General features: G+C 34.8%; 1 protein-coding gene across 1 annotated transcript in view; it reads right to left on the bottom strand.

The window, feature by feature from the left end:
- The window catches only part of bowl (brother of odd with entrails limited), a 72,946-nt gene that overhangs the window by 34,033 nt on the left and 13,009 nt on the right, over window positions 1–25,904 (bottom strand). The window contains exon 2 of the mRNA XM_089648948.1: window positions 15,662–16,473. Coding sequence (XP_089505074.1) covers window positions 15,662–16,455 — 794 coding nt within the window. The 5' untranslated portion in view covers window positions 16,456–16,473. The remainder of the gene's footprint in view (window positions 1–15,661; window positions 16,474–25,904) is intronic.

The raw sequence follows: 25,904 nt of genomic DNA, 5'->3' as shown, positions 1-25,904 counted from the left end.
GGTGTGTACCAGCTCGTATGCGAGAGAATCCTTGACAGTATGCAATGAACTTTATACCAGGAACACGACAGTGTGCGTGAGGAAGTCCGACTTTATCATGCAGAGTGTGTCAGTATGTGAGAGGGAGATGAATTTGTGATTTAGAGTGTGTGAGGAGGTTTGTGAGTGTGTGCGAGGAAGTCTGTTATGTTAGGAAAGTATGTTGTGAGTGGAGATCTGTGAGTGTGAGTGAGGGTGTGAGAGTACATAGTACGTGTAATGGTGTGTATGCGCTGGGATGAAAGAAATCTGTTTAAAAATCGTGACTGCGCAGATATGGCCGAGGCCGTAACACCTGGTCGCCGGGCGGTGCGGCGGTGTGGCGGGCAACCGGACACCGGGACAGGGTGGTGAGGAACTAACCCGCAACGAGAATCTGACTTAGATATTATACAGAAATTAGATTGCGCATTTTGAGATTCAAAATTAGCTTCACCGAAGACGAATTGTGTTTGTCGAGTGGCAAAATATTCTGTTCCCGTGGATGGTTGTTATCGTTGATGATTGTTAATGGTTGGTGGACGTACTCGTACCTACACGTCTGAATGGTAGATTATAAAATAAATCTTCGTATGAAAATCCTATGCTGCACAGTTTTCTCACCCTTCATCATGTTTATTAAGATGACTTAGCACTCCAATCGTAAAACTACATAAAAGGAAAGTTATTGAATTATTTCGTATATCTCGATTTAAAATGTGATTTATCATAGGTCTCGTAATTGCGCTCATGTATTAATAAAAATACTTGTTTAAAAAATAAATGTGATAACATTGCATCACCCATATTATGTACTTAATAATAGAAATATAATCTTTTTTGTTTGTTTTTTTTTATCTCCTACTGAAGAGAACGCTTGTGTTTAGAAGAAGAGAATCATGATGAATAGTTAATTTGGTAGCTATTAAGTAATTGTGAACATTTAAATTTTGCACACAAATTTAAAAGGTTATTCAATCATTAGGTAGGAAGTATTGATAGTAAGATCTGTAAGTACTTCCTACATAATGATTGTATTTTCAGATACGAAATACAAAATAACTTATGTTTAATTATTCTGCTATGTTTTTTTAATTAAATTAGGATATTCAAAAATAAAATTAACATGGTGCTGTTGATGTGTTTTCATAATGTAGCTTGCGACCACCCATTACCCGCAGCACAGACCACTACAGTCTGTAAAAGAAACCAATAGAATTCACCGGAATCACATACAGAGACGCGAGCGTATGAATAAACCTAACTAACTTTTTCTGTCAGTCCGGAATTCGTCGCGACTCCTACAGAAATATAATGGCTCCCATCCGACACTCATTACTCGAGAATAATTATTACGACGAGCCTAGCCTAAAAACTTTAGTGCTAAACCGTAAAAAATACCCAAAACCGAATGCTTTCAAGCGTCGATTGGCCAATCGGCTTTGTCTATTAAACATGTGATGCAAGAACATTTTAAGTAGAGCCTCAAGAATACTACTTCATTTTCAATAAGTATAGAATATGAATACTTTTTTGTGATACGATTTATTCCGCGAAGTGATTGGAGCAGCGGATGCCAATTAAAGTAGACATAAAGAGGGTATAATTATTATAATTGAATTTGGATAATGTTCACACATGTTCATTATAATTAATTTAACCAAGAAAATGCATTCCATCGCACTTAAATTTACTGTTTTTTTATCTTGAGCTTTCAGGACGTCGTCGAATGTAAAAGCTATCAATTATTTAATGTGAGTTGGTTCTTAAAAGAACCTACCGATTAGGCTATACGTAAAACTTAATAAAACTACACCGAAAACACCAAAGGATGGAACATTTTCTCTATTCGTATAAAAATATGGTTATTAAACTTACAGCTTTGTTTGTAAGTTAAGGTCAAGCTTTCGTGTTGGTTTGTCATTAAATAATACAAGAATATTTATGAGATTAAAACCTTTGTCAAACTATCCAAGGCATGTTAGAAATTTGTTCCAATTTTGATGTCCACTTCAAGAATTAAACCTAAATTAGTCTAATCTTCAATCGGATATTCAGGTAGACAGCATCCGAACAGGATCTTCGTGATGAATTAGAATAATGTAAGGCTTAGCGGCTTGTGTCGCTGTCGTGAGGATCCGGTTCTCCAATCAATCTGTCAAAGAGCAGAATCCGAAATTGGAGAAGTGCCGCAAGAGTCGTTGATCTCCATCTGTAGAAATCATCTCACACGCAGTTGTCGGTGTATGGGGAGCCGATCCATAGCATCACAAGTGATCCAAACACTAACGATGTCATTATTATTTTATTTGACTTTGTTTTATGCTAATGTGAAATTTGATAAATTAGGTATCAACTAGTAACATATTAATGGTGATGGTGTAAAGGCTGAAAAGCTGTGCCTACCCTAAGAAAAATTAATCAAATTGTAATAATTTTTTATCAAATTTGGGAATATTTTTTATGTCACAATCGTTCTACATTGGTGAATGTTTTTCTACAAGATAAATTTACACATTTACATGAGATATCAAAATGTCCCTTTCAAAATATTCGTTGCCAAATTAATACCCGAACTTATCACACACAGCCTACCTTTTTTGGTAGTATATCAATGCACGCCACTTATTCACGGTAAACAATATCAAAGCGGAAATTTAAAAATGGGGTGATTTAAAAGGTGTTGCAAATTTACGATAAATTGAGAATAAAAAATCTTAAAGTTATTTTGCATCCGAATGGACGTTTACCGTAGAGTAAAGAAGAAAACAAAGAATGCGATGTGGATGTGTTTCAGGATCCAAAAGTCTGTGAGTTTCAATTAAAATCACCTTAATTTCAAATACGGAAATTCATTGCGGCAGTGCAATTTCAAAATCAAATGGAATGGCGAATACGATTTGAGGCAGTGTAAGAGAGACGGTACTAAAATAGTAGTGAAAAGGTACCACAAAAATAGTGGCGACATTAGTTTCCATTCAAATCTACATGGAAGGCATTTCTATTTGAAAATGTGTGCAAGTATTACCTATTTAGTTACGTTTACAGAGTCAACTTGAAAATATCACATTCCAAAGGTTCATTGTTTTATGAGCAAAATTTGATGTGAAAAGTAATAAATCAAAAATGAGTTTTTGATTTATTACTTTCGATTCTGCTTGACTTTGAACACAAAAGAAAAACACTAATATTGAACCTTTTGGTATTGAAGAAATAATCACACGCGGTAATTATAATTTTACACTGCTATCGAACGGCAGTGTTTGAAAGATCGCGGGGCCTAGCGTTATGTATGAGTGGCCTCGGGACTAGCCGGAATTGGTCTGGTAATCAGGGGTGAGTCCAACTCAGGGGTCGGACTTGAAATATGGAGGCTTACCGGTATCATCCATTCCTCCAACATGATCAGCCGGTGCGAGATGAGCCTGCTAGCCTATTCCATGTACCAGTCAATACCAGTAAAGATATTGTTTGTGTTCACGGTATGCTTAGATTCATAGGATAACCTTTAAATGTTTACCTATATGCAATCATTATTTGTTTCAACTCGTAAATCGGTGACCATCAAAGTAGGCTACTTTATAAGCGAGCAAGGCATATTGGAGATTTTTAATTAAGGTAGCTGGGGCTCAAAGTTTGGTAGGGTCACGGAGACGCATTTTTTGCTGGGAAAAATGTGTCACTCATCAAATACCGTGTAACGCCACTGTTGCATTCCATCAGCAACACTACCAATAGTCCTACTCCTAGCGTCCACGAGTGGTCTCTTAAGCCCCGCGAGCCCTGGGCAATGTGGCCAACGGCAATACCATCAGCCATAGCAGATAGGAGAGGATGAATGGCGAATCTCCGGCGCCATAAAACCGGAACCCCCCAGCTAAGGGATGGAAACCCCTACAGAAAAACCCTGGCCCTCCTGGTAGGGGGTTGGGCGAGAGGCTAATAACCTCTCCCTGTAAAAGCAACGCTATTACGAATCCTAACACAGAGCCTCGGACAACAACTGAACTTAGGAAAAGACCCGGCAAACGAAATAAGGACTTGAAAATAGCTACCTGGAACGCAAGGACGCTGTATAGAAGTGGAGCCCTAGGAGAGATCACTAGGGAGATGACGAAATATAAAATTGACATAATGGCGGTGCAAGAAACCAGATGGATAGGATCTGAGCCATTTGACACAAGAACGCATACGATACTGCATAGTGGAAATGAAAGACATCATAAATTCGGAGTGGCCTTCATTGTGGACCGGAAAATGGGAAAATGCATATTAGACTTTAAACCCATTAATGAAAGAATGTGCAGCGTACGCATAAAAACGAAATTTTTCAATGTAACATTGATCAACGTACATGCTGAAACGGAAGATAAAGAGGACATAATGAAAGATACATACTATCAGAAACTCGAACAGGTCTACGACACATTACCATCGAACGACATTAAGATGGTAATTGGGGACTTTAACGCCAAGATAGGACAGGATCCTCTGCTCCAACACATTACAGGAATGAACAGTCTACACAAGCACGCTAATAATAACGGAACCCGAGTGATTGATTTCGCAGAATCAAGAAACCTAATAGTGGCCTCGACTCAATTCCCAAGAAAAGACATACACAAACGGACCTGGACGTCGCCAGATGGTAGACACCATAACCAAATTGATCATGTCCTGATAGAAAGAAGGGGGGCAACGAGCATCACAAACGTAAGGACGTATAGGGGTGCCAACTGTGATTCAGACCACTACATGGTGGTGGCCACCTATAGGAGCCGAATTGCAAACAACAGGACACGAAAATCACCAACTATTCCAAAAATCAATACGGAAGCTCTAAAAACACCAGAAGGCAAAGAGCAGTATCACAACGCCCTTGTAAATAGCCTACCAGATCAGATCACTGAGCAGAACTCCCAAGAATCACTCGAAAAAGATTGGAATGATATAAAAGAAGCAATTGTAAGAGCAGTGGAATCAAGTGTCGGAAACATGCCCAGACAGCCCAGGAACCCGTGGTTTGATGAAGAGTGTGAAAGAAAGATAGCTGAAAAGAATATACTCAGAAAGAAGTACTTGGAAACGTCAACAAGAAACAAAAGACAGGCGTACGAACAAGCGAGAAAAGAAACGAATAAGCTGATACGGGGAAAGAAAAGAAAATTCTTGAATGATATACTGCTAAAAATGGAACAGGACTTTGTCAATAATAATCCTAGAGAAGCATATAGGGGAGTAAACTTCTTCAAGAAGGGTTTCAAACCGAATACAACACTATGCAAAGACGCTGATGGATCAATTATATCAGATAAGGAACGAATAAAAACAGTGTGGAAAAACTACTTCTATAAACTTCTCAACCCTAATAGCGACCTGAGAAGTCACCCTACCAACATCCCCACTGAATCAAGTAATGAAGAATCAGCGAATCCACCAACAATGCAAGAAATAAATGCTGCACTAAAGAAACTTAAAAACAACAAATCACCTGGGAAAGACAACCTCCCGGCAGAGTTGTTCAAATATGGAAATGAGCATCTGAGAAATCTGCTACTCAATTTAATAACTAAAATATGGACACTGGAAAAAATCCCAGAGGAATGGCAAATAAGCATAATATGCCCAATTCACAAGAAAGGTGACAAATTAAAATGCGAAAATCATAGAGGAATATCACTTCTATGCACAGCATATAAAATCTACACCATGATACTGAAACAAAGAATTGATAAATATGCAGAAAACCTACTGGGAGAGTATCAGGCAGGCTTCCGCACCGGTAGATCCACAACAGACCAACTGTTCACCGTCAGACAGATCTTGGCAAAGTGTTGGGAATTTGACATAGACATACACCAACTATTCATTGATTTCAAGCAAGCATATGATAGCATAGATCGGGAGTGTCTATATGACATACTACTACAATTCCAGATTCCACCTAAATTGGTTAGGCTCATAAAAGCCACAATGTCAGACTCAAGATGTCAGGTCAAAATAGACGGAGAATTGTCGGAAGAATTTACAGTATCACAGGGACTTAAACAGGGGGACAGTCTGGCTCCCACTCTCTTCAACATTGTGCTCGAACATGTAATACGAAAAACACTAATAGACACTGGCTCCAATATTTTTTTCAAGAGCAGTCAAGTTGTCGGATATGCGGATGACATCAACATTGTCGGAAGATCAATTTCAGCCATTAAGGAGGTCTTCGACCCTTTAGAAACAGCGGCGCGGGAAGTAGGACTGCGAGTTAATGGTGACAAAACAAAAATGATGGTACAGAGCAGGAACCCCTCACACAGAAGAAGAAGTAGTGCACTATTTAAAGACAACTACTCATACGAAGTGGTCGACCAATTCACCTACCTGGGCTCCAGCCTGACAGAGAACAATGAGGATCCAGCAGAAATCAGAAGGAGAATCACAGCAGCCAACAAAACATACTTCTCTTTGCTGCCAGTGTTTAAGTCACGTAGTGTCCACAGAAAAACCAAAATAACCATATATAAGACCATTGTAAGAACTGTATTGGCATATGGATGTGAGGCGCTGACACTGACGGTAAAGATGGCTGAAATGCTGGATACTTTTGAAAGAAAGGTGCTGAGAAGAATATGTGGACCCGTGAAAGAGGGCGAACAGTGGCGTATCCGGCACAATATAGAATTGTACGATATATATAAGGCCCCTAGCATCTCTGCACACATGAGACTCCTCAGGCTGAGATGGGCTGGGCATGTACAGAGAATGCCGGATACACGCGTCCCAAAAAGAATTCTGACTGGTCACCCAGGTGGAAAGAGAAAAGTGGGAAGACCCAGACTGAGGTGGGAAGATGAGGTAAGAGGGGATGCAGCACAGTTTCTCCAGGTGACAAACTGGAAGTCAGCCGCTGAGGACAGGAGGAGTTGGAGGCGACTGTTGCAGGAGGCCAAAGCTCGATATGGGCTGTAGCGCCATCGAAGAAGAAGAAGAATTAAGGTAGCTGGAAGGTTAAGCGCCCTTAAGGTGATTTTCTCACGAAAACGGCGCTATTTAAATAATTCAATCAATATTATTATTATTAAGGTATTATTCTTATAAACAAGGAAATTGAAAGCTTGAAATAGCAGTACACAGATATGTGCATAGGTTAATGTAAATTCGAATCATGATTTTTTGTTTATTAATCCAGTCGAAAAGGGTTGTAAATTTAAATTATTTTGTGTTTTTTAACGTTGTTTTTAGACAATTTAGTAAATTTATAATAAATATGCATTTTGTTACAGAGTAGTCGAGAAGACTCAGCGTTGCCGGAAATTGGAAAATACTCGTTCAGGCCGTTGCCCAGTGGAATGGGGCGACCCTACAGCATAGATGGAGAATTTTCCTCAGAGAAAGTGTCAAATAATATGTTATAATTTAAGTGCATTTTATACCCAACATTCAATTTTATATTTTTTTATTCATTTTTATTATGTGTGCTCTTATAAGGTAAACAGAGTATTACACGCACCGCTCTGTTCAGATGAATTAAACACACATTATAAAAAACACCACCAAAACACGGGCGTAACGTAATAAACAATGCACTGAATAAAAAAAAAATTATAGCGTTGTTTTAAAGTCATTAAACATTATTATCTTTGATTTGGATTTTCATACTTCAATTATTATTATTATTTTAGAAGTCATAATGTAAAATGTATTTAGTAAAGAGCTATAATTGTTATTTGGTGATGCATTGGCTATTAGACATAACGCTAATGAAGCCAGTTTCTTAGAACTTTAATTTTATAATTCTATAAAGTATTTAAAATATGTTTTTATTTTCGTTTCGTAGCCCTGAAAGGTTCCAGCACCTGTGCATCTGAAGGGTATCGAATTTGATTTATTGTTAATTTCATTTGGTACAATTTTGTTAGGCCTTTATGTTTCGATTCCCCAACGCTGGAGGGCGAAAATGGTAAACAATCCGGCGATCCGGGCTCAAAGGGCGATATTCAAATATGGCCAATAATTTCGCTCTTCCCTATGAATTTAAATGACCCTTTTAACAATAATACACTTAAACAAGTTAAATTGGAATTGAAAAAATGTCAACATCTACATTACTTAGTTTTACGAATTGATTAGATTCAGATTACTAGATTTTTGTATTTAAAAGAATATCTGCTACAAAGCTATTTTTTTTTATTATTTCTTATTTGCATAATATGTTTTTTTTTAGTTTAATTGATCAATAATTATTGATCAATAATCGGTTAATCAATTGTATTATTTTAATATTTATAAACGTATTGAAAATTTTGCGTGTTAGCGCGTTGTGAAATCTAATTTTTTTTCACTCTTGTGTCTTCTTATGAAAATTTAACGCCAGCAAATTTTATAACTGTTAAATTCAAAATTTTGTTTTGAATCTGCGGATGAATATAAAAATGAGCCTCATGTGCAAAACTTATGCATGACATTCGAGAGCAGTAAATTTGTGATATCTTTTGAATACAGATTGATCTTAATAGACTTGCCGTAGGCCTTCGTATCCAGTTTAAGCGAAGAACTCCGACCAACATAAAAAGGGGCCACGCAAATTGAATCAAAAATAATTATAACGAAGATGGCAAAATTGATTAATTTTTTCGATCGAGTTTGCTTTGAGAGACAAAATAAACATTATTATATTGTAATGATGCGTTAATAACGAATTACACAAAAAAACAAACAAAAGATTATTTTGCGAAAGTTTTGAAACCCATTCCGGTTGTTTGAACAACTTATAACTAGAGTACTATTACTAGATCACGAGATTAACGCTTTGTCTCATTTCAAAGCACGAAAGAAAAAAAAATTGCGTATTATTAAAAATTAATTTATTAAATTTTTTACGATATTTGCAAATGAATCGAATACTTTACTCTACAATTGTGGGAAAAGTGACTCCCAACAATCTTTTTTTTACAAACAACGTTATCTGCATCCAATGTTAATTCCTTCTTTTTAGTTGTGTGAAACATTCATCTGAGGTGGACACAAATTAGATCTGACGAATTTTATGAAAGATCAACATACGATAAATTCCAGTGGAAGGTGTGCCGCGACAAAAAAACGATTATTTTGGCCCTAGAGATGGAGCATAAAAGTACGTTGAAACTTATGAAACATTCCAAAAGAGACCATAGGTGCGTTCTAGATTTTGCTCCTATAAACGTATTTTTACTCAGGCGGGCGGATTTATAAGTAGATAGTGTAAGTGGCATTCTGTTCAAAATGTAGTAATATTATAATTTAGTCTTTGCTATTATTTGATAGTTCAGTGCACAAACGCTCCTTAGAGAAAACAGTCACTGGTTCCAAGCTTTCAAATCGACTGAATAAATCCCTTTAATTGATCAGGCCAGGGGCTTCAGACACAATGGAATGCTGTGTCTTTATTATTTTGATTATCAATTACTGCTATGGATATACGTGATACCCCTTTCAAGCGAATGGCGTCTATTGCATTAAAATGCACCAGTCGGTTGGGTCGATAAGGGCGAGGTTCCGATCTGGCCTGGCCCGGCCGGTCCATCGACAGCTTCCATCTCATCCGAATTCGTCGTTAAAATATTCCTATCGACGCGAGTGTATAATTAGAGACATAAAGGGGTTTAGTTACGAAGGCTTTTAATGTTAAAAACAAAACGTGGCCGGTTGAATTTACATATTCGTCGATCGCTCGGCAAGACGGCAGTAACGCGGGTCTTTAAAATAATTGTTATTACGGAATTATTATAAACTTAATGAAATCCAACATTTTAATGTTTTTTCATACACGTTGCACGAGAATTTTGATGAAGCTCAAATAATATTTTTTTAGCTCGTTAATAGTGATAAAATTATCGTAGGTATTCTTTTAGGTTCTCCTTCAGAATTGGTAAGGTTACAAAATTTTAACTGAGACCAATGTGGTTATATTTTTTATTATGATACATAATTTTAAAAAATAGGCCTTTGCCTTTGACATTGATTTAGAAATCATTTGAAGGCTTCTAGTAAACGTCAACTCCATTCATTAAGAAGTTTATTCCAAATTACCAACATTATACAAACAGAAATAATCAAGTGTTTCCGTCATTGTTCTAGAATAATCAAGAGAGTTCATTCATTCCCAGAGCAGTAAAACAGAAGAATGGTATAAATCTCCGCCTCGGAATCCCGGGCTTGTTTTGCCTCCGAATCGATCTCAATTTACCGATTATCCAAGTACCCCACATTCGTGTTTTATAATGGTTTTTCAATAATGGTACCCGCCTAATAACCCGAAGCTGGGGAGCACAGAACAAGTGTTCCCATTGGTCAACGGTTCGATTCCATGTACTTTTTTTACTGTGGAATTCCAAGTAGACAATTTGGAGCACTTGTGGTGAGTAGAGAGCCTGTGCTGTGCGTGAAGGTGAGGGAATAAATGATTAGTCATCATTAGAGTCACTAGTTTTTTCTCCTTCTACCTGTTGGGTATGTTTTTATTTTGTTGTTTTCAATGGTTGCGAGCTATAGTTACTTTTAAATTGATATTTCGACTATGAATGGGTTTTCACGACAACACACAGGTTTTTAATGTCAGTCAAGCTTCTTTACGAGTTGTGATTGAATATTTTACTAATATATTGCATGTTAAAAAAATATATTTTTAAATCGGTCCGTAAGAAAAATACACATGACGTACTTATCTGAAAAATATTTGCGTTCTTATTTTCAGTTTCATGATTGAAAATATAATAAAATAAATAAAAAAATACAAATTCAACAACGAAAAAGCAAAAAAAATGTAATAATGTGTTTCAGGAAACACATTATTACAGAAACCAATAAATATATTACAAGGTAGTCACCCATACAAGTGAACTTCTCGGAATCGACTTTAAATTCAAAATCCATTTTCTGAAAAAGGAATATTGTTGAAGTTTAATCCTCAGCCTGCCCATATGTAAAATAAATAAACAAAAGCAAGGCATTAAAAAACCTACTCGGGTTCGAAATTATCCGGAGGCGCTTTTGTTCATAGTGCAATAAATTACTGTTGCATTGACACCAAAACAATCATAAAAATCTTTTGAAACCAAACATGAAAAAATAAATTGTAGTATTTGCATTATTTATAACGGGCAAAGATTTGTATAATGTTCAGCTACTCAGGAAATATAATCAACTGACTGAAAAGATCTGTAATAAAATAAGTAACAAGTTTTAATAGTTCTTAGGTTATTGCCTTCATTGTCGTAAAAATTTGTAAATCGTACGTTTTTACTAGAATAAGTAAGTGAATAATTAGTTGTTCGACATTGACAAAGTAACTCATTAATTATCCTGTGGCAAACATCAATAGCTGTGTCGTTTAGTATAGATTATATGAATCACGTATTGCGATTGCTTTGTCGCGACATGATTTAATTAACACCGATAAAGCTAATAAAAAGTTTAAAACGACAGGCGCCAATGTTTTGCAAAGTAAATTAAATTATCTCCTGTCATACGCTGCACATAACAAGCATCTACTGATCAATGAGTATATTAAAGTCAATCCATTGCAAAATAACTAATTGTAGGTATTATGTTCGAACTAAATTGATTTTTATAAACTGCACGGTACCAACTAGTATTAGTTCTTACATTTTTACATCCGTTGTTGAATGTTTCGTAAAAGCAAAATCGATGTAATGGAAAAATATTTTTTATTATTTAGGCTGATTCAAATGGAAACTTTTCTGATCAAAAATTTTTATAATCATGTATATACATATTTTTCCTATATATACTTATTTAATAATGTATTTAAGAAATGCCTTCTAAATTAAGTTGGCTATGCATGATAGCATGATTTTCGCTTGATTTTTATTTCAAACTTTTTTATGATTAGGGAAAAACTAGGAGATATAAAATTTAACCAAGACTTCAAACACTTTTTAAAACTCGAAAACACTGCACATAATAAATGCTTTCGATTGTATTTTGGGCGCGGGTATGATTTTCAGTTAATTTTATCAGTTGATAGCATTATTTATTAATCTCTACAGTAGAACATACCCCTTATTGCAATCTTTAATCGTTCCTTGGGGCGTTGCAATTATTCACAATAAATAATTATTGAGATACAACCTTCGTAACAAGAAACTTCCTTACGATTTCTCCTGCACTTTAGATACGATCTGAAAATAAACAGTGCAGCGCGTGGATAAACGAGAAGATATTGGCAAAACGATAAAAACTACATAAATTATTCTCTGAAAGTGGATTTTTTGAATGTAGACGTAGACTCAATGAATGTCGCATTTAATTATTGATATGATTATCATCTATCTCGTACATTTCAAGTATTGTTTAGTAGAGAGGTAAAAATGAAAAACGAACCCCAATCAATATGCAAACATAAACATATTAAAAACAAGAATCTCAACACCTTTACAATCAATTATATTAAGTTTATAATTAAAACATTAATGTCGAAATGTTAACGATAGTATTATTTAACTTCGTTATCTAGAAAAGCCTTTGAAGTTTTGAAAAGCTATCACAAAAATCATTCTAAATTAAGATTTTACATAAATATTAAAGATACGAATGCAAGAATCTTTTTTATTTCGCTATTACTACCAAATCAGTAATCAGATAAAAAGACAAAAATACATATTGTTTTATTTTATTATCATTATATTGTGGCCGCAAAAAACGCCGGCGTATCGGAAAATAGGTAGTATTAAATGCAAAACCAACATTTTACTGGACAAAAATTGTGACTACCAGCAGGAAAAATAAAAGGAGCAAATCTCGTTTAATTCCAATTTCGTAATGAGGTTGGAAATAGTTAGTATCTTTCTTCAACATAACCTATTATAACATAGATTCACAACTATGATTTACACGCGTTCGGCTTTACTTAACACAAATTGAGTATGTGTAGTTTTTAAATAACAGATTTTAAAAGAATCTAATAGCGCAACTTCTCTGACAAAGAAATGCAATTTCAGAAGTGATTTTGCAATGCTCTTTGATTACTCTATGTGGTTCTGAATCAATTTGATCTGCATGTTCCTAAAGGCAGTAATCATTGAGGTACCGCTGACCACGGACTGCTCTCATTTATACGCGAGGGAATGTAGCACTGGACCGAGCTGAGATTCTGTATCGAGATCATTATAAAAAGATATCTCGCCGGACAAGTTCCGTAGTTCGAGTTAGCTTAAAGATAAATATGTTTTAAAGGTCTATTTTACATCGATTGGTGAACAAAGAAAGTTTAAAGAGAGAAATATAGAATATCGAACTAAAGCTTATTTCACAGGTAGATTTTGCTGTTAGTACCAAAAATTTGGCGGTGTAAATAATGTCGTTTTGTTGTTATTTACACAACATTTAAAGTTGTAAAATAATTCGGATAAAGTTTAGTCCTCTATTAAATTGCTCTGTATTAAAGCCAATCTAGTTTAAAACCCAATCGCTCGGATATAATACTGGAAGAATCCGTGGAAGAACCCTTTCAAAAGTCCGCCTCAAAATAATAAGTCAATCTAAATAAATTACGTTTGACTTCAGGCACATACCCTTGTCATATTTTTGAAACAGATTTAATTTATTTTATTTAATATTTAAGACAAAACAACATTATTATTTAACCGAGCAGTTTTAAGACTTGTTTCTATTTCAAAAGTTGCACAAGTTTCATGACTCCGAAACTCACCGTTCAAGAGATTTTAAACTTAAAATAATTAGATTTTGCCTTTATACTACTAATAACTATTTTATAAAAGTTTTTTTGTTTTTTAATACACGTGTATCAACATGACGTTTTCTTATAGTATAAGGTAGTTGCCAAAGTGTCCCATTTAGTTTCTTTCAACATAAGGTAGGTGCCAAAGTATCCCATTTAGTTACTTTCAACATAAGGTAGGTGCCAAAGTATCCCAATTAGATACTTTCAGTATAAGGTATTCTTTTAACCTATAAACGACAAAACATTGAAACAGCATCGGCGAAGCATATCGAAACTTGATTCAAATTACATGGCGGTAACATTATTCCCCCAGTTCCGAGTGAAAATTAATATTAGGTGAACTGTGTTACACTAAAATGATAACTGAGCATGACTTTACGGTATGAGTGAGTGACTTGACTTACCTTGCTCTAGAACCCAACAAATCGCACCTAGCACAATATAGACATTATATTTGTTGTAAAATAGCGCGTAAAAATTAGCCAAGTATTATTATTAATCTCGGTTAGTAAAATTGAAGGTATTAAAAATGAAAAAAATAAGCGGATTTTGCCGAAGAATTTAAACAGGTTTTTAAAAAATGGTAATAACTAGGAAATACAAAGATCACGTTTCACATTCTGATTCACGAATTATAAATAAAAAAACAAAATACGTTATTATGGTTTGTAAAATAAAATTGTTTTTAATATGACGGGATGGTATAGAAGAACTCGTTACAAAATGTTGACAAATTTTTATCGGTGCATATAAAATGTTTCGGGGTTTAGTGACAGGATGCCATTACACGAATTTACCATCATTTTATTTCTTTTCACGGATAAGCCACGAAAACTTACCGTTTTGAAACGTTCCTGAATTATTATTTTATTCTGTTGCGCTTTCTGAGATCCACTAGATTTTTTTTATGGGATTTTTCTTTCTTATTAATTTCCTCTTGGATAAATGACTTAACTCTGTACACACTGTGATTACAAACATACTCGTTACTCGTAGGATTCCAGCCGAGGTGCATCACCTCAAAGCGGCACTGCCCAGGAATGTTTTAATAAGACCAGTCGCGGAGGTAAAAAAACGAAGCACCAAGATACGAATCTCGTACCGGCAGCTGTAATTATACCGAAGGACCATGGTCGGCAGAGGAAAGAGAACCAGGGAGAGAACGAGAGGGATAATACGACTTGTGGGCGGTAGAAACGCAAAGGCTTAAGGTAGAAATAAACTTCAAGAGAGGCTGTGTCTTGATAGCACACTGCAAAAGGAACAATTCAATTGTATGGTGAATAATTTTCATAAATAATACAAATTTGTTCTTTTTTGGAAGGTTTACTTAACTTTAAGCTCATAATAGAGATAGGAAATGAAATTTGGACCATTTTTTAAGATTAAAAGATTCGATAAGGGAGACACTTTTAATAATCATTAACAATGAAATGGTAATATTGGGAAATATGTTTTTCTCTATTTATCTACTTGTATCTAAAAATCACTAGCTGCACCTACATATGTTTTTTTCTTGTAACGTGTTGTTTTTAATTTAAATAAAAAAAAAACCCCTTTTATTTTAATCTAAATTCTTGCCACGTAAGTTGCTAAAAGAGTTTTATTAAACTAAAATAACTATTTTCAGAATATAACTTGCGATAATAAATTGTTAAATTGGTATTCATGTGAATTTATTACGGACCAGTTTTTGTACATGTATAGCAATTAAATACTAGGTGAAAAAAAGTCATATCTAGCTATAATAAATTAATAATCTTATATCATTATTCGACGCACATTTTAATCGGCAACTAAAAAAAAATATATTGAGCGTGCTCGTGTGAACAATTAAATTGGTTTAAATTTATACATCTTGATTAAATGCCAGTTTGCTTAGGCAGAAATATTAAAATTATTCATTACCTGTGGTCTCTGAGATGATCCTGTCTCCTGAAGGCCTTCCCGCAGATGTCGCAGGAGTAGGGCCGCTCGTCCGTATGAGTGCGCTCGTGGATCAACAGATTGTAGGACTTGGTGAACTGACGGTTGCAGAACTTGCAGATGAACTGCTTTTTCGGACGGGAAGCTCTGCCGGGAGCGCGGAGTAACCTCCTGTCCAGGTGAGCGTGGAGCTGATGGGGCGGTATCATGCCTCCAGGGTTGGGGAAACTAAACTGCGCCCCTGGCGCGGGACCAGGGCCTGACAAGTACCCAGCGGGCGGAGGGTACATGGCCCCGGCTTCACCAGGCATCAACATTACGGCAGCCGCTTCTCTTAAAGCCAATTCCTTTCTCTTATCCGCCATCATTGCCATAAGTTCGAAGCTTGAATTTCTCTTTTGAATGCTTTGTCCCGGACCGTTTCTTTCGCTTCCTTCTTTAGACTGCCCTTCTCTTTCTAAAATTCTTTCCCTTTCCAGCATGTCCGCGGACATTAAAGCTGGGTGCATTTCCCCAGGGTAGAGAACAGGATGCAATGTCCTTGTCGGTACTACGGGGACAAAAGCTGAGGATTCTCTGTGGTTCGCTGAGAGGAGTCCCGCTCCGAGGCCAGCCGCTGCAGCCAGGTGCTGGCGGTAAGCTGAGGAGTCATAACCTCCTGAAGAAGTGCGCGGCTCAGAGGAAGAAGAGGCACCGCTGAGGAACTGTTCCTGCCTAGAGCGGCCCACTGTGGGTGGAGCACGCTCCTCAGCTATTGCTCCTCCGCCATCAGACATGGTTAATAATTGTAAAATCTGAAAAGAAACAAACGCAACAAATTAGTTACGTAATAATATCAGAATATTCCTGGCAATTTAATTCAACGAAAGTTTTTTTGTGAAAATAAGTTTTTATTATTATGTAATTGGAGAAAAGCGTCAGTTCATAAATCCGAATGTTTATAGAACAACAATCCTAATGTGGGTAACCATTGAGTTCACTTTTCCGTATGAAAGAAAAAAGGTTTTTTTTTTACGGTTAAGAAAATAAGACATAATTCATGGCATGTATTGATGTTCCTCATTGTTTTAAAATTTGCATCAATTATAATCCCATCTCGCATCGGGCACTCATTTTTAACTCTGGTAATTTTTCACTCTCAGCAATATTAATCAATCTCGCCAGTACGTTTGGTATCTAAGGATGAGTTTTTTCGACCAAACACAAAAGAGTCAAGCGTTTCGTCATTAAGAATCCATTAGGGTCAGTATTCGGCGATGGGAACTGAAATACAGGCATTGGAGAATTCACAGGCAGTACGAGAATACGAGAATTTTATTACGCGTTAATGCGTAAAAAAAATGCACCTAAAGGAATTTCAAAACCCGTCTGCAAAATTAATATATAGGTTATAAGCGAGTTTGGATAATATTTCCTCTTGATCTAGAGATGACGCTTTGTGTATTTTCACCGATAAAAATGTTAACCAATAAATAAGAATAATTATTTATCTCATTTTTACAGAAAGAAGGTCAAAATACACTATTGTGGCCAAATTAAGATGTCATTATATCTTTAATTCATAAACACATTTTATTGATTTCTACATTATAAAAAAACGTTTAAATTCTTTGAAGGTCACAAAGCTATCAAATTACACTGTAAAAAAAAGACATTTGCAAAAAATACTTTGATAAATCTTTATATTGCATCAAAAAACTACTTTTAACTTTTATGAAGCATTAGTTTCAGGTTCAGCCAATTATTTTTTAAATATAACTACAATATTTTATTTCAGTTTATACCCGCGTGGGTACGTCATCAACGAAAAGTAAAATTACTCAATAAAAATGTGAGAACGCGCTGAGAAAAATTCTCGGAATTTGGTAATTACAAAACCCGTTCGTGGTAAGTATTTCTTATTTATTGAACAAAGCTTTATAACATTTTATTATGTTCAGTAATGAGACAGTTGAGTTTTAGAAAAAAAAGCATTTTAATCTTACACCTTTAGCAGAAATTTTGTTTGTTTGTTTTAGCAAATACACTCTAAAATTGTATTTTTCAGTTCGCAATGTCATTTTCATAAGTAGCTATGGAACTTTAAAATAACATTTTACCAAAAAATAAGCAAAACGATTCGATGCAAGTAGTGACTAACTATATAAATAAAAATGTAAATGTTGGTTTTGTTCAAAATCTTAAATCTCTGAAAGTTCTCCACCGATTGATTTGAAATTTTGAACCAACGTTGCATTCAAATACGCGTGTTATTTTATCCAACGTTGCATTCAAGTACGCGTGTTATTTTATCCTACGTTGCATTCAAGTACGCGTGTTATTTTATCCAACGTTGCATTCAAATACGCGTGTTATTTTATCCAACGTTGCATTCAAGTACGCGTGTTACTTTATCCAACGTTGCATTCAAATACGCGTGTTATTTTATCCAACGTTGCATTCAAATACGCGTGTTATTTTATCCAACGTTGCATTCAAATACGCGTGTTATTTTATCCAACGTTGCATTCAAATACGCGTGTTATTTTATCCAACGTTGCATTCAAATACGCGTGTTATTTTATATAACTAACTAACTAACCATCACGCCGTTTCCCCGCAGGGGTAGGCAGAGAGGAGGACCCACTCCTTGCCTCATTCACATTCATACATCGTCTCATACATACTCTTCTATTGTTCTGACTCTTGACATGGCCCGACTCAAGTATCTGGTTCACTTGGTCATGCCATGTCTTCCTCGGGCGTCCCCGACTTCTGCTACCATTCACATTTGCATCGTATATTCTCCTTACACTCCTTTCTTCGCTCATTCGCTCTACATGCCCAAACCATCTAAGCGTCCCTTTCTTGATCTTACTCATTACGCTTACATCAGCCTTGCACTCTTTGCGGATCTCCACATTCCTCACACGATCATACATAGTTTTAACACACATACGCCTCAGAGATCTCATTTCAACAGCATTCAATCTACTTTCATCCTTTATTTGCCAGTTCCACGCCTCACTTCCATACATCAGGGTAGGCATCAGCACTCCATTGTGGACTTTATATACCTATATAATATAGATATCATCTGTGACAGGTAAAAACATGTTTATTTTGAAAGACATCTGTTGGACGTAAAAGCAATAGCGCTATTGTTTCTTCATCTGCACAGACAGACTGAGCCACAGCAATTCATGGCGGGATACACCCAGTTATTAATAATCTATTTGTATTAGGTATGTGATAAAGAGGATTATATTATTATTTAGTGTGTCTCAACAAGTTCCGCCAGTAAAATAGGCAAAGTAAAATCGTTGTTATAAACAATATTAACTAGATAAATAACAAGTGGGGGGAGAGGGGTTTAAATTTCCTACCAGTAGAGTAGGTACTACTTAAAGTAAATATACAGGTTATATGTATTACCCTTCAATTCATCAAAGATTGCCGAGATTTAATGTTCAGATTGTCCAAATTGTTGCTCGGAAGGGTCATATTCGTTTAATAAGCGAGTACAAAGGGAAATAACTTATGATTAGGGGGACAGCAGATTGAGGAGATGAGGTGACGCCCTCGGAGCTTTAAGCTTTAGCCCCGCGTAAGTTACGCCCGGGTATTATTCTGTTTGACAAAGGCCAACATCCAGCTTTATACATTTGGGAGGCAGTAGGTCTGGAGATAGCGATAACCCCCCGTTGGGAGGCGCTTAGTATGCAGATGGTCCAGTCAAAAAGGTTAACATTGGATGTTTGGAAACGGGGACGCATTTAAAAATTATAATCTAATATTCATTTAATACTTCGAAAATATCTTCCAATGGAATTTTATAAATTTTGTGAGTGTGAATTTAAGCCGAGTTGGAAGTTGATATCACCATTGTATTGGATTTCAACAAGATTTATGGATGAAATGTTTTCTATGTAATTTACTTTGCTTGTACCGCTAAGTAATAAATACATAATGTTTTGTTACATTTTATTGATCTAATTAAGGAGGATTAATACTCGGAGTAGATACAGTCTGGTATAGTGCAAAATAAACAAATATTTAGCATAAACGAAAACTGTAATAAGATGGTATCTTAGATGCAGATATATAATAAAGAATAAAACAAGCCGTGCCTTGTGGTCGTGTTTCGTGATCCAAATATTTGGCTAATCGAGACTTAAATTTCCATTACAAAATGTTATTTATCCTTTTTACCATGATTAAAAATCACCTCCCGAATTTTGTGCACTTTACCCCCGGACCAACTGTACGTTATTAGCATAGGTAATAATTATTGAATTCTTTTAGATTTGATTTATAAGTGAATTATTTGCATTATCTCACATCATGGAGAGCTTTTAATAGTTCAAAGCTGTAAAAAACGCCATGTAGTTGCATTAAAACAAGTTATAGCATCGGTGATATGAAATTAATTACTTGAACTGCCATAGTTTCTGCTGCAACAAGAAAAACGGGATATATCATCTATTACGCGGGCGCTGCTGTCAAGAGGTATAATCGGAGCTTAATCGCTAGTTTGCTTATAAGAGATAAGAAGCTACTTGCTCTTGTAGCTTACACCCACACGCGTATTATCGTGCGCGTACGGACACACTATACACTCTCTAACACTATCGTGCTGGTTCACAATATACAATGTGAAGGCTGCTAAGCAAACTAAAATGCAGTTGGAACCGATTAAAACCTACCAACGTTGTTATAAGCAGTGGCGGTTTTCTCTAAAGTGCGTTTGTGCGGCGAACCCCCATTAAAAATATGAGAAAATAAAACATCCTTGTTTTATAATAATATAAGCACATTATAGATAGCACGCTATTAAAATTTCGCCTTCAAAACCCGCGCCACCGAAAAATACGATGCCTATTCCAAATTTGTGCGAGTTAAAATCCGCGCCAAACTCTCCATACAAAATAATCTTAGCCGGTACAGACCCTATGACGGTGATATATACAAAATTTGGTCTTTCTTTGCAAAAATAAGACAAATTGTGTGCGCCGAACCGAACACGCGTTGTGATATCACGTGACCTCCGAACATTGACGAATGTAACCGAAGAAACCCGAGAACTTCGCGGCCGACGTTTAACCTTTGAACCATAGGGATGCAAGTTAAGTGTTATTTTTTTATGTTATATTATGGTATTTAACTTTGTAGTCATTTTTGTACATATTTTTGTTTTCTTGTTTCTGCATTTCTCCAACCGTTTGCTTATGGCATTTGTAAATCTACTACCTATTTTTAAATTTATTTCGTGCCACCTTTATTTGTTTTTTTGATGTTTTAAAATATCTATTATATATTCTACGAAATTATTCTTCTCTAAAAAACAATAATAATTAGCAACGTACCTACCTACATTGAGTGCTATAAAAACATTAAACAATTTAATTCCTATAAAACTTTTCTCATTATCTAATAATTGTGTCTAGGTAAAGTGATTTAAAAACAATAATATGTAGGTACCCCTCCCACTAACTTTATTTAAGTTGTGTGACTGCTGCCGTATTCGACTATTTGACGTAGGACAACAGTAAGTAAATTTTAATTAGATATGTTTATCTTCTCTTGAATTTCTGAACCCCCTGTTAAAAAAACCACGAACCGCCACTGGTTATAAGGAAATAAAACCAGCCGTTACCCGGAAGCATGGTTTACGTACCTAATGATGGGTTGTTTCAACAATTTGAACAATTCATCAAATTTTAAAGTTCTTTGACGGTTCTATTCAAGTTCTGTTATTATGTCAGTTTTGTGAAACAACTGGCCAGCAATGATATAATAACAAAACTCGAATAGAACCTTCACAGAACGTGAAAATCAATATTGAAATTTGATGCATTGTTAAAATTCTATGAAACAACCTGTCCTTAATCTCTTTCATGGGAAGAAGACAAAGATTTGTAAAGAACATTTTCAATTAGATAATATGCTATATATTTAAAAATAATAAATATATTTTTAAACCCCACTGTTTAATCAACAGAGAACATTGTGTTTCAAAACCAAAGTTTATGTTTATTGTTATATATACAATAAACAAATTTCTAAAAAACAAACAAGTATAGACAAATTATTAACTGCTTAAAATATGTATTCTGCCTACCGTATCACAAAACAAATCTGCACATACAAGCATTAGTAACTTTTTTTTAACAAATCGCTTTATTTTACTAAACATTCTGTTTTTACCTATAGCACCTATAGACAAAAATATTAAAATGAGGGGTAATTAAATAGTTATATTTAAAAAAAACTGTTTGAAATGAATAATTTTTCTAAAATTGGTAAGTATTGCAACTTTTAAAAATTATTATTTATTATAAAAGTATTCCTTGCATTTAAAAATGCAATAATTGCCAAATTCGTGATAATTTTATTTCTTTGATATGTTTTTTTTAAATAATAATAAATAATTAATCACCGCTCGTTGTAATATTTTTGTATATTGATATTTATTCGTCTATACTTTTTAAAATGGTTTATTTTCAAAATACTATATCCTGACGAAGAAACCATTGGTTTCGAAACACGTCCATCTCAATTGCGATTATTATTAGAGTATGTATACTATTTAATATCTGCAAAATGCTTGGTATCATAGCAAAATACGCCACAACACTCCATTGAGAGGGAGTAGATTGTAAACTTCTTTTAAAATTCAAGTTGAAATATAATTAAGTAAATTGTATACCTAATGTACGTTGTATCGTGATGAAGAAATTAATGGGTTTCGACACATGTTGATTATTCTTATTGAATTTTGGTGTGAAAAAAGTTATTTTTTATTTTATTATTGAAAATGTATTTTTTAAACGCATGTTAAAATAGTAATTATTATTAGTTTGACAACATAAATAAATTCTTACGTTATCTAAGTTTTAAAATGGGTTCTCGAGCAATTTTGTTGAATTAACACTAAAGAATTGCTAGCTTTCCGATTCCACTAGGTAAAACTAGAATTGGAATTTATTTCAGTTCGGAAATTCTAGGACTAACTACCATATGTATTCTTCATTGCCAAGAATACTCAAAGTCCGAAATAATAATATTATTTAAATAGTTAGTTAGTGAACATCTTCAATTTATCTCATAACAAATTGAACATATAGTTAGTGTGGCAGTTTAGTTATGTAAAATAAATACTGTATATTTTTTCGTAGAATACCACATTATTCGTATACAAAAGGTCGTTAGAAAAAAAAAAATATTAGATTTTTTGGTAAAAAAGTAAATCCATTGGGAACGTTATCATTATATGATGTGTGTGTATTTGTTAAGTTACCATTTTAATTTGACAACGGACAAGCTACAAGCTAACCCATTTTATTGATTAGTTTGGCTTGATCTTGTGTTAAGCAGACCCATAACGTCGCATTAATCTGCTACGCCTCTACGCTGAATTTTATCAGAAATCGCATGTTCAATTCACGGCAGGATCCAAACTATATATTTTTTATTAATTTCACTGAATATTGTGTTTTTACAGGGGATTGTTAAAAATAATCATAAAAAATTCTGGTCGGGTTTTAATCTTGTGTACAAATATAAATATAATTAGCTCGCGTATCATGTTTAAGGCTGAGCAAGTGGGAGGCAGCGTGGGTGGTTTATGTTCCAATTAGACTTTACCTGACATTATAATGTGTGTTTGATGTAGCATACGAAGGAAAGTAGGTGATAAAAGTTATTACAAATCTTAATTTGCTACTTGTTCGCTTACACACGGTTAATTAATGCGACACATAAAACAAATATTAATGAACCTGCTCGTAATAAGACCAATAAGGACAAGTCCATAAAAAATATTAGAATAATAAATTTAAAATAAGTTTTTGAAAGAAATTAAATAAAGGTAAGACCATTTTAGGCCATGTAGGCCATGTACCTAGGTACCTACGTTGTAGGCCATGTACCTACATGGCCTACAACGCCATTGAGGTGTATTTTCACAAAAACGGAGTTATAAAAAACGATCCAAATATTATCGATTATTAATTTCTTGTTTTAGTGATAAACGACAATTTTACAGAAATTTGCTTATATGACAACTGGAAAAATGTTAATAATATTTTAGAATTTTACAGTACTATTAATAATTATTACTATTAATATTTAGAGTTTCCATGAATTCCAATGAGCCTTATTTTTATGGCAACGTTGTAGATATTTCCAAATATCTCTGATAAAAAGCATTCGGGGGTATCGCTTGATCATTTGGAGAAGATTTACATTGCGAACAACATAGCTTCTAACGTATCTACGTTATAAGTAATAGTAATAAAATCTATCGTTGACTAGTTTATCTTATGCCAATGACCTGCGATTGGTTATATAAAAATTGGTTCACATAAAAATATATCCGGCAGCGTTGATCAAGCTCTATATATTTATTGGCAAAATTAATTATAAATCTGGCACCATTGCTTTTAACTGACAGCGGTGGCTGTGCTTTCGTATGGAAAGAAGCAATTCGAATTCAATTTAACATCCCACCACCGTTGCGTTCACCTCAGTGATCCCAGCCGAGTCAGAAAATAAACAAGTCGTTAAGTAAAAAGATACCAATGAGTCAGAAAACGCAGAGCAAGCACTTTTTCTTCCTTAGTTGATTTGACATTTTGACAGCGTCAGGGTACTAAATGGCTTTCTTGCATAACCGTGGATCAGGTTTTACACCTGCCGTAAAGCATTGCGCTTGAAAAGGAGCAACATACAGATTCTTTGAGTTAGACAGAGGCGGAGAGTGTAGGGAAAGAGACTTCCTTATACAACTAATGATAAACCAAACGAGATGAAATAGGAGCAAAAGAGAGACAAATATTGAAAAGTTTGATAAGAAAAAGGACGCAGATACAGATTTCAAGAGAATTAAAAGAGACCGGCCATTTTAGACGGCAGTAAATGCGAGCGAGATGGACGAATATTTCTTATTTTTTATAAACCGCAACCAATTTAAAAATAATGTAAATACGAATGCTTTATTTACAGGACACATACGTTATTTATTTGGGATATCATAGACTACTTTACTTGGTACTATTAGCATTAGCATACCAGAGTGGAGCAACTTTTGTGTGAAATGTTTAGCAATTACCAAACTGACCAAAACTATGTCAGTTAAAGAAAATAGTGTGAATTTTATCCTTGAGATCACTTGCATGAAATAAGATTTTAGCAATTAGAATAGTAGGGTTCGTTGGTAGCAAAAATGTTTGAAATCAATTTTTAATCTGTAAGGTTTGACAGTAGTTATCGTAAATGGAGAGTTAATTTTTTTAATTTTGTTTTCCTAACTTTGATTGTGGAAAATTCTACGTAGTATGTTTTTAACAAGGGTGGTAAAGCAGGAGGGAAAAGAAAACTAAACTTTATGATCAGTATGGTATTGATGTTTGCAAGAATTGTGCAGGTCTCGTGTTGTGTGACAATATCAGAAGACAAACTGTCAAAAATCCGACCTTTTTAGGGGATTTTTGATTGAATAAAGTTTCAGTGTAATTTACGGTGGCAACAATAAAGCTATTTTGAAAGTAAATATTAAAATAAAGATACACAGAAGATGATAAACGTCCATAATTGGACGACCTCCTTAGTCGATGGACAATCCGTAGGTCGCGGGTTCTAATTTTGGCGTGTGCAAGTAAATTTTACTTGATTGATATGTTAAAAATAATATAAAGTATGTTTGCGGCACGTTCTGAGTAAAAGATATCAGTATCGCTTTGGGGTAAAAACATCATTCAGTATAGAAACGTTGCTTGAAATGGATTTTACCGTGATCTGAACCATAGCTGAATAGCCAGGTACTTCTCCATCTTCCTCTTCTCTATCTCCATCCCCTACCCAGTACCTTTGACCTCACAACATACACCAGTTGGGAATGCCATAGAATCACTGGCTCCAGACGGTACTCTTGTGCGGTGTTCCCATAAAAAAAAATATGAGCAAAAGCAAAATCTGTGATGGCAAGTTTTTGTAATTCAGTGAGAATTTAAGGTTTTATTTTGAATAATAACTAATATAGAAAATAAGAAAAGAAAAAAAAACAGAAGTTTTGCATCAAACTCCTTTCTAGATTTTTTCAATCAATAGTCACCACGCTGACTATTAATACTCCAACTGATAGTAACTGTAACGTTAATAGAATACAAAATCAACGCACCCCGAAGCTTGTTGGTAAACGCATTTGACTTTGTGTTAGTTGAATCCAAACGTAATAAATATTTCG

Source organism: Hesperophylax consimilis, chromosome 1 (genome assembly GCF_061612785.1).
Source record: "Hesperophylax consimilis isolate HC1 chromosome 1, BYU_Hcon_1.0, whole genome shotgun sequence".
Lineage (NCBI taxonomy): Eukaryota > Metazoa > Arthropoda > Insecta > Trichoptera > Limnephilidae > Hesperophylax > Hesperophylax consimilis.
Note: the sequence above shows the minus strand (reverse complement) of the source record. Positions and strands in the feature narration are given on the sequence as shown.